Source organism: Phoenix dactylifera, chromosome 14 (genome assembly GCF_051530095.1).
Source record: "Phoenix dactylifera cultivar Ajwa chromosome 14, Ajwa_hap1_PhDact_Kaust_v1.1, whole genome shotgun sequence".
Taxonomy (NCBI): Eukaryota; Viridiplantae; Streptophyta; class Magnoliopsida; order Arecales; family Arecaceae; genus Phoenix; species Phoenix dactylifera.
Window position 1 is genome coordinate 13,132,573 of NC_143203.1, and position 11,033 is coordinate 13,143,605.

Sequence of the window (11,033 nt, forward strand, 5' to 3'; positions counted from 1 at the left end):
TCTAATTATACTTAGTGGAGATGTCATAAATATATCTAATAATTAATCGTAACAACAGCTAATGGCTGTTATTTAGGGGCATGATTAGGAACAAAATTTAGGCTAAGCAAATGCATTATGGATGCATTAGAAGGAGCCGGAGAATTGGATGAGGTGGGCCGAGCAAATGAGGCAACTGCAACGTGGAAGCAGAGCACGTAATATCCTGAAGTGACGTTTTGTGTTGTGTGTGGAGCGAATCGTCACACGTAGGGGGGGTTCGAGTCGTACACTTTTTCGCGTGAAGGTCGTCTTTTTTTTGCACCATGCACTGTTGGATCGTCCAATAGCCGCTACGAAATCCGTGCAAGCAGGCGAAGAAGAGGGTTAGAAGTGCTTTGATATGTGTGCGAGATATGATCCAACGGCTGATGGGGCGAACGAAGATCAATCATTACGTGTCGCGAAAGATAGAACCCGCACCCCCCCCACGGGTGGGGCCCCCTTTTGTCTCCCACCTTCCTCTCCCCCTGCGCTCTTTTCCCTCCTCTCCGCTGCTCACCTCCCCCAAAAAAATCAATCAAATACTGTACATAGCAGTCCTTTCACTTCCCAACTCCTTGGCCTTTTTCTTACTCTACTTTTCATTCTTCCCTACGCTTCTAACTCTTTTCAACTTAATTTTCAAGTTTCTTTCTATCATTTGATGCAATAAATACATAGTGAATTATATAACCTCTTATTTATCGTATCTCTTTCGATTTTTATATATTTTATCTTCCGTTTTTTTTTTCTTTTTTTCCTTTGGTACTCTCTCCCTCTATTTAGTCCATGCCGTTTTTGCTTTCATTACCCACCTCTTTTTGGTTCCCCTCCTCGCCCCTCCTATTGCTTCTAGGTCTTGTCTTGTAGACTTGCACCCACATCCTCTTTAGCCCCAAAAACTTGAAGCTTTTGAAGACCTCATACCTTGAGCCTTTCTTCATCCCACATCGTCTACAGCACTTACCAGCTCTTTATTGCGCTTCCCTTTCCCCACCATCTCCGTATCTCCCCATCCTTTCTGCGCTCGTTTCTTCCTCACTCCAGGAAAGGTCTTATCCATCCTATTCTGACCAATCTCTTTGTTTGGTTTGATTTGTACCCAGTTCCTATTTACACCCAAAAGAATGGAAGGGCTTTGGAGATTCATGATTTGATCTTCTTTTCTTCTGTCCCATGTATGGATATCAAGTAAGTACCATAAAAGCCTTGCTTTCTTCCTTCATATATAGATATATATACGGATCACCAAAGAAGACCACCTCAGCTTGGAAACTATGGAGAGATTTTGGGGTCGGAAAGCCTAGCCTATTTTTTAGTAGTCGCTGACAATTAAATTCCCTAGATCCATTCAGATGAGCTTTTTCCTTTAGCTTTTGTGTTTAAAAATGTTTTTTTTTCCCTTTTTATTTATGGAGACGCTCACAAAGTCCTTCGGAAGAAAACCATTTTACTTGGAATAAAATAGGTAATCTGAGCTAAGGGAAGCCCAGTTTTTATTTGGAAGGTTGCACTTAAAGAGATCTCTTAGATCAGAGAAAGAAACCTGAAACCCTAAGTTTTGAACGCTGAAATATCCCAGAACCCAAGACCTTCTCCTCTTTCTTTAGTTTCTTTAGCTTTTCTGCCTGGAAGCCTCTCTGTTTTCTTGTTGCAAATTGATTTCTTTAAATCTAAGCAAAAGCCCATTTTCTAGCTCAGGATATAGTTGACTGATCTCAGCGTTATTAAAAAGAAATAAATTATAAATTCAATTTTTCTCTTGGTATATATAGGTTGCACTGAATAAATTTTCATTTCTCATTGACCAGAGGGACCAGCCCCAAACCCAAAGTCTTGGATTGCTGAATTGTTAGCAGAAGCCTCCATCAGCAGCAGCAGCAGCAGCAGCAGCAACAGCAACCGGTGCTCAAGTTAAGGAAAACCATCAAAGTATGTTGTGCGCCGGAGCGATCTCCAGGACCAGCAGCTCGGCCAATTCAGCTGCCCCCTACGGCGGGCGGCCGAGCCGGTATGAGTCCCAGAAGCGCCGTGACTGGAACACTTTTGGCCAGTACCTCCTGAACCACCGCCCGCCGCTTACACTCTCCCGGTGCAGCGGCGCCCATGTGCTCGAGTTCCTCCGCTACCTAGACCAGTTCGGCAAGACCAAGGTGCACACCATCGGATGCCCATTCTTCGGCAACCCACAGCCCCCGGCCCCATGCCCATGTCCCCTCCGGCAGGCCTGGGGCAGCCTCGATGCACTCATCGGCCGCCTCCGTGCGGCCTTTGAGGAGAATGGTGGCCAGCCGGAGGTCAACCCCTTCGGGTCCCGGGCTGTCCGTCTGTACCTCAGGGAGGTCAGGGACAGCCAGGCCAAGGCAAGGGGGATAGCCTATGAGAAAAAGAGAAGAAAGCGGGCATCTCCACCGCAGCAGGGCCATGACTTGTCGCTGCCGGCCCCCGCGACAGCTGCTGCCATTGCCCGGCCCGACTTGAATTCGGTCAGTGGGGGACACCCAGTCCACCTCCATGCGCATCTCACGATGCCGGCCGGGGAGACTGGTGGCCGCCATGAGCTGATCATGGCCGTCGCAGAGGCTCGCTCTTGCAGCGGTATGATACCATTATCAGTGCTTAATTAGGTATTTTGTTTGCACGTAAGAGTCCTTTCTAGTTATAATGTGAAGGTCAGTGTGATCTTCGCGTGTGGTGCACTCTCTGAAGGTTGGCGTACTAGCTGTTTTTCTCTATGTTTAACAGACAATTCTATGTAGCTCATTGAATGTATCTCATGTTTATGGTCGTTTAGATGCATATGTTCTGTGCATGAAGTTTGGACGCTTTTTTCCCCTTGCTTTTTGTGTGTAGATGCAGTGATGTTTGCACATTGATCTTTTTGTTTATGTGTGTGTGTACGTTTTTTTAGTTTCTTTGGTTTTTATTTGGATTAATATGAGGTTGGAAGATTGTAGTTTTGAATAGCTCCCAAATAATTGTTAGATATAGCAATTTATTTGTCTAGCTTATTTTGTTTTTCCTTTAAAAGTTGTTTTAGAGTAATAAGAGCCAATAAGGTGTTGCATATGAGTGCTTATAAGTAGTAGAACCTGATCTGAATTCTTTTTCTTCACACACAAAAAATGATACAGTAATATCAGTTGTGGTTCTTTCTTTGATGAATTGGGTTCTCGCCAATCGTTTATTACATAAACAATGATTATTTCCCTCTCTCTCCTTCTTTCTTAATTCAACCACAACCACACAAAAAAATCACTATTTATTTCTGTTGGCATTACAAAGTGTATAGCAAAAGTTTTTGTTGTGACAGCGGTTTGCTCGTTGCTTTCTGAATCCGAGAGAGGGTCAAACAACTGAAACGAAACAGTTTGCTCTCTCAATACTGCCCTGCCTTTTAAGAGATCCATAATTTGTATCATTTAATTCCATCCTATTTTTAAAAAAGATTCCTCCTATTTTTTTTCCATTTATCATCTTCTATCAACACAAATATGTAACTATATGTTTTTATTGATGCCTTAAACATGGACTATATGTGAACTAAATTGAGACTTATTTTGCAATACTATAGATAATATTGGCATTAAAACGGAGTGAGCTAGTTAAGGGTGGCTCGCACGCATACATGCTTTGAGTCTGCAGTCTGTCAGTTCTTGTCCCCCTCTACTTGATCCTTGTTGGCGGACAGCAGAATGCTTCATTTCCTTTTAAGATACGGAAAGCCAAAAAAAATTCATGCGTGCTTGTAAATGCATGATAAGACTTATGGACTCGCGGATATGAAATTAAAGAAGCATCTCACAATTTTTCTTACAACCATGCTACATGAAGTATGTCAAGATTCATATGAACGCTTCATGCTTCATCTGCCATGGGAAAGCCATATAAGTTAAGTGTTTGTATGGTCTTTCGATGTTATGGAGACTTGTGCAGCAAATCATTAAATTTCCACAGTGACTAAATTTATGACTGCCTTACATGTTCCTAAACATTCCAAATCATTTTCATGAAATTATCTTCAGATAACTTTAGTGGCGCCAGAGCTTCACCAACATTCATTTATAGCAACATTTCTCCTGTGTGATGTTTATCCATTCAAGTACTTTATCTTTATGCATATTCTTAACCTCGCTGATTACTTGTGGCATATGATTCATATGGATTTATTAAATAAAAAATATAGATTTTTTTCTTCTAAATCTATGCTTCTGATATAAATTTTTTAAAAATATTTGTCAATAATTAAAGACAGTGCGGAAAAGATAAAATTCATTTTATTTGCAACTTCCATGTTGAAAGAGATGCATTTGGAAGCTTTATAATGTGATGGTATTAAGGTGCATCTTTCCGAGCTTAGCGATCTTCATAGTCACATTCCTTCTGTAAATGTTTTTGTTTATATAAGAGTCTTCCATGTATAGAATTAGCACTTCCAAGTGGTTGTTCCCTTAATTTTCTAAATACTGATCAATGCAGAAGAATTAAACAAAAAACACCTATGAGGAGATTGGCTTTGTTAAATCCTTACAATTTTCAAATGCTTGGAGAAGCTAGACTAAGAATGGTAACATTTCTAGAAACACTAGAAGTTCCAAATTAAAATGTCGAAATGAGGAGGTGATCGTACCAGGTTAAGTGTCCTCATCTTTGAAGGAGAGGATGCTATTCTACCTCCAATCAAATATATCAGATATGATGATTTATTCTAATGATTTTAAATAGAATTTTGTTTTGAAGGAATTTTGTGAAACCCCATTTTTTTGGTACATTGTAATAAACTTTTCTATAGCTCTTCAATGAAGACATTATGTTTTTATAGCTCCAAAAAGGAATGATGATAATCAATGGCATTCATTAATTAATCAATCGTGAATGTAAAAGAGGATTACAAAATTAGTAATATAGGAAATGCAAGTAGTTAAGTTAAAGATTCAGATAACCAGCCTACAAGGGGGAAATTCTAAAGCAATTTATGTATATGATCTTTGTGATATGGACTTCATTGGATATACTCAATTTTTGCTAGGTTCCAAATGGATTGGGTTAACCCATGATACGAACCAAATAGAGCTGGTGAATTAAAAATTGGACCAATTTGGCAGCTGATCCGAGTTTGGATTTTGTATTTTCTGGCTTGATCAAACCCAATCTATAGAATATCTAGATCTAATTTGGGTCAACGAAATACGGACTTGATCGGACTCAAACTTGATCTAGCACAACCCTAGGGCTTGAGTTTTATAAAACCCCTTCTCTTTCACACTAAATGTCTTTTCAATATGATGAATAAACCTAATTTAACTAATCTATCTTTGATCATCTCAACAACTCCATCTCTCCTCACAACTTTTACTTAATTATATTTAAACATTCATTTTGTATTGAAGGATTCTTATTATAATATTTTCAAGTAATATTTATCTTTAAAAATAATAGTTTGAAAACTTGTGCCTTAAAAATGATAACTTTCTTAGATCAAATTATAGATTTTTTGAACTAAAATTTATGTTCCAGTTATTTTTTAGTTTTATTAAAAACTTCTAATTAATAATTTCATATTTAATTATGAATTATTAAATTTTACTTATAAAATAATATATATTTGTTTGACCTAAACTACAAAACCAAATCTAGTCTAGAACCGATCAAGTTGGGTCCTTGTCCAAAATCAAAAACTAAAGATGGAATTGGGTAGGGTTAGTGTCAATATGCCCCGATCTGATGTGGCCTATTTGCAACTTTAGTTGTAAAAAAATTTAGGACAATTTGAATTTAAAAAAGGTTAAGCAAAACAACAACAAATTGTCTAATTCATAGTAATGGCCTGCTATAATTGTCCATAGCAATTTCAAGGGAGGCTTGTTATCATTGGATTACGGTGTTGTTAATACCTTGATTGTAAGTATTGTATTAAAAATAAAACGAGACAAGTTCTCACCTTCAAAAGTAAACACATAAAAGGAAAGTTTCTTGGCAAGTGCTTAAATTGTGTGACCATGACATCCTTAAACATAACCTAAACTATTGCATTTATGGCTAAGGGTGTAAATTGAGCCAAGTTTAATCAACTTCGGGTCTGATCAAGCTCAGCTTGAACATAAGTTTGCGTACAAAGATATGCTTGTCTGTGAACTAATCAAGTATAATTTAGTTTAGTTTCAGACTGAGTGAAACTTGAGCTTGTTTTGTTCAATTTGATAAACTTTATTAATTTTTTTAATTCAAGTCAAATCAAGCTTGCATCGAGCTCAGCCCAAATTTGATTCATGATTGATTTTATGCTAACCAAACCAAAAGTTGGTTTTTGGATTAAATCAACCAGTCAACTATATACTAAATAGTATATTATAATATACTAACCAGTTTTGATCCTTATCTAACTGAACCTTATTATGTTGGTCTTTTATTTCAGATCAGCTAAAAATTAACTTTTAGCTTATGAAACATCAGCTCAATCACATCCAAACTAAGTCTAGTTTGAATTTATTCCAAGCCAAGCTCATACTACTTGGGTCAATTGATGACAGACCCTACTTTTAGCTACCTTTTTCTTGATGTTTGGAATGATTAGTCCTCAAAACTATAACTACAACCTATTCCAACACAAAGGATGTCTTTCCTTTCTATAGTTGTAATTTTTTTTTGGGCCCATCAATTCATTTCGTGAATATTGAAATGAAGTTCAAAATACAATCAGCGAAAACATCATGTGTTAACAAGCACAATTTTCTGGACATATTTAGAAAAAGCAAGAGATTCCAACCACAAATAAAGCATCACTCCAAAAATCATGTTGGTATGTTCTTCCCTGCTAGATACAAAATAGGTAGAATAAATAATCCCATCATTTCCTGTAGTCGTTGTAAATAAGAGATCTTCTTCAACTAGGCCAGGTAGACTATAAGAAATTTGGCCACCCGAAATTGCAAGTTAATGAGCAAAAAACATCAAATCTACCAAGCAAAAGTGCATTTATAGAATAGATGAAATGCATACCCTAGGAAAGAACTACATAAAAAACAAACATCGCAAGCTGACCAATTGCTTTTAAGCAAATGTCAGAAATAAGGAGTTTATTCCTTGTAACAAGGACAATATGAATTTTCACCTTTAAAGGAGAAGCAGATAACTAGATACAAGGGAAGCCATCAACAAAAAATTCAACTAAAATTTTTTTTAAAAAAAAAAAAGATACAAGGAGCTAATTGAAAAAACCCTAATAATGACCATCTCTAAATAACCCCTTTTGGCGAGGAAGATATTGAACTATCTTACAAGAAGAATAAGAGCTAAACAAAATCTTGAAGAAGAGAAGAGTCCGTTGATCTTTTAAAAGAAGGTAACTTTAAAAATTACCATTAGCCAAGAGCCAAAAGATCTGATAATAGTATTTATTGAGGATCATATGTGAGGTTTAGTTCCTATATGGCATAATTAGTGAGAGATAGATGGATTGATATAGATGATTGAGCCCAAAACTCAGTAGTTTAAGCTTTTAAGTTGAATCAATTTCCAATTTGTATACCAAGGCCTTCTTTTGGTTGGACTTGAATTCCCTATCCTACAAGTGGTATCAATACTAATGGCCGACAATCTGGGCAACTCAAAGAGTTATAAAGCCATCTTTCATAATTGGTGGCTTTAATGAAGAATAGTAATATGCAGGCTGGTTGAATCAAATTATATTGGTCAAGGTTTGTTGAATTGGTATGGTGAAATAGGTAACTCTTGAAAAGCAGGTGACTCTTAAGCTTGAGTGGTAATATGTTATGGTGAAGTGTGGCACTCTTGGACTTGAGTGGTAATATACCATGGTAAAGTATGGTACTTGGGAAGTGGGCTACTAGACTTGATGGAGCAAGGCATTAGGCTTGAGCCTGGGGCTCAAGTATAGTTTTTTGGATGAGCAAACACATGTAGGGGTGTAATGAAACATAGCTCTTGGAGAGCGGGTGGCTTTTAGGCTTGAGCTGTAATACATTTTAGTGAAGTGTGGTAGTACTCTTGGGCTTGAGTGGTATATATTCTGGTGAAGTTTGGCTCTTGGAGAGTGGGCACATGGGTTGGAGAGGTAATATGTGATGCACTTAGAAAAATAGTTGTGCATGGAGCTTGATCAGAGAATAATAGATTAGACAAGGGGAAGGGGGGTTGAAATTAGCTCACATGTGAATAAACTTGAAGGAGGGTCGAAATTAGCTCATACACGAAGGGGGGAAATCTTGAGGATCCCATGTAAGGTTTAGTCCAATATGGAATAATTATTGAGATGTAGATGACAACTTGTATATCAAGGCCTTCTTCTGGTTGGATAAGAATTACACATTTCTCTCCAACCATATTTGAGTTTTGAGTAATCTCAAACAACCTAGAAAAATCATTAGCAAGAGAAACAACATTTAATCCTCTATCCTTCTAGAATGTAATTAGCACTAGAACCAAAGGAGAAAGAAATACTAGAAGTGAAAGGTTCCTTGGCTTTTATAGTTCCATTTGAGAAACCAAAAACATTTGGAATAAAAGAATAAGAACCGAAAGGAAATCTTTCTCTGTAGTATAAATGCATAACAAGATGTGTCCATGGAGCAATATTGTCACCAATTTCTCACTAACACCAAATTGAAATTTATAAGGTCTTTAACACCCAATCCATCTTGCAGGTTGGATTTACAAATGATCTTCTAGCAAACCAAGCAATAGCCACCATTGCGATGCTTAATTCGCTTCCACATAAAGATCTTCTGATAGCATCAATCTCTTAATCACCCATTTAGGTGTCAGAAATAAATAGAAATACTATAATGTTAAGGTAGTCAAAATAGAATAAGAATTAGAAAATCCTCAATAGATAGAGATTGACCTTCCAATCAGATAATCTTCTTTTCACTCGATAATGATTGGCATTCAATTTTTTTTAATGCAACTTATTTGGTCTCGAAGGTAGAGCCAAATATTTCATAGAAAAGGGGTCAACCTTACAACCCAGATTAGGAACACATTGGCATTCAGTTTGAGATTTCCTTCGAACAAAACTTGTACCTTTCTAAGAGCATAAAAGATAAAAATATTTTAAGATTTATTGAATTCAATGATGTAACACAAATCATATATTTTTTTGGGGTAGAAATGGTTTGGTAGCACCATTATTTGTCTACTAACCTATCAACACTTTCTTTTAAGTTTTGAAGCGAGGAATCCTAGGTAGGCTTTTGAGTTTCCTTGTTCAAGAGTGCTACTTGTCCTAGGTTCTTGAAGCTTACTTTTACTATATCAATGTTAGCCTTTAGCTATATTAATGATCATAACAAAAGCAACATGTGAAAGATGTATCAAATTTCAAGCATAAGCTTCACCTAGATTGGCTTTTTGATTTAAACAATATATTCTAAGAAGTGAGCACCTAATTCATTTCTCGTAACAATAACAACTTCCACCATGACACTACAAATTTCCCACTAAATAATTACCGCAATGAACTAACATCAAAAAAGGTAGCCTCCTAAGTTATCCTCCCTAAATATTTAGCGGCAATTTATATTTTTGACTCTAGACAATATTTATCATGGCAAAAGAAAATCCTCAACAAACTAGAAATTTCTTAGAGACCACAATTTGTCACTATAGATCTACATAATTTTTAGATACAATTATTTTTTTATTAAGTATAAAATTATTTTTAAAAATAGATATTATTTTTCATTAACAAAGTCATCGTTAAAACTCTATTTTCTTGTAATGGTCTTGATAGATTATGTAACATAAAAGAATATAAAAACACAACTGGGAAACCTCCTATGCTCTTCTTGTGGGAGAGAAAATAAGCCTTTAGAGAGGGGTCAACCGTTTACTAGAATGTCATATTGTAGACTACCTAACCAACTCGTGATCATCATCAAAATCATCATGACTCGGTGGATGAATCAATAGTAAACCATCTTACGTACTATCATTGTTAGGTATTAGAGGACACAAGTGGTACATCTTCAAGGACTGTGCTTTATTATCCAATTACATGAAAAGTATGCATTTCTTATGAGTTTAAAACTACCAATCTACTATTGTGATCATATGTTCCTGAGGCAAAACATGCAAACATAGCATACTTTCCAATAAATTTGGGTCTTTGCCAATAGTTATACCTACGTGGCAAGGAATGGAAATATGAACCTATGGTTGATCATATGTTTCTTAGGCAAAATCATAAACATAATAGCAAAACTTTCTTATAAATTTTGATTTTTATCAATAGTTATTGTCATGCTCTCGACCCACTTGAACGACTGGGCACAGGACAGATGACTGCATGCACCATAGGGTTGACCCTTATAGGACACGCAAGGCTTGCCCGAAAAAACATACAGTAATTTTATATTAATTTAGCAAGCACTGGTATAACATAAGGCATTTCCATCATCAATATCAAATTCTAACATCAAACTTCATGAGATTGAATTAAAGTAGACTAGAGACATCATATTATATATATTTCCAAGTTCATACACCACAATTATGCCATAATTGTTGGTAAATCTATATGAAACCACTTCGATCCTAACTCTCCAACACACTACCCTTGACCTTGTGCAAGCTACTTCTCAGCATCTAGAAAGAGATAAACAATGAAAAGTGACTTGATAGCATAGTAAGCTGCTTGGATCAAGCATATAATGTATAAGAATTCTAATTTACATAGAATATGATTATCAATTTTAAATGAAAGTAATTTTGCCAAATTTAGGATGGAATTTCACAAAGCATGTTTACTAACATACAATCAAAGGCATTTGAAAATCCTCCCTCTCTTTGACTTTGCAACTATATAAAAAGTCTGAAAAGACTAGCTATTGAATACAAAATGTGCCATTGATTAGCTCTCACTGACTAGGTTCGAAAAAAAACTAGCTATAAGTCACATAAAAACATGTCAACAATTAGCCTTGACTGACTAGGCCTAAAAGGACCTATATAGTTTCTAAATATGATGGTTAATGATCAGGTCTATTAGCTAG

General features: G+C 36.3%; 1 protein-coding gene across 1 annotated transcript; it reads left to right on the plus strand.

The window, feature by feature from the left end:
• The first annotated feature begins 1,071 nt into the window (after positions 1 to 1,071).
• On the plus strand, positions 1,072 to 2,820 carry LOC103720549 (protein G1-like1). The gene is made up of 2 exons (XM_008810306.6): positions 1,072 to 1,212; positions 1,833 to 2,820. Exon 2 carries the CDS (start codon positions 1,956 to 1,958, stop codon positions 2,646 to 2,648), a length of 693 nt encoding a protein of 230 aa, XP_008808528.2. The 5' UTR covers positions 1,072 to 1,212; positions 1,833 to 1,955; the 3' UTR covers positions 2,649 to 2,820.
• Positions 2,821 to 11,033: the final 8,213 nt, after the last annotated feature.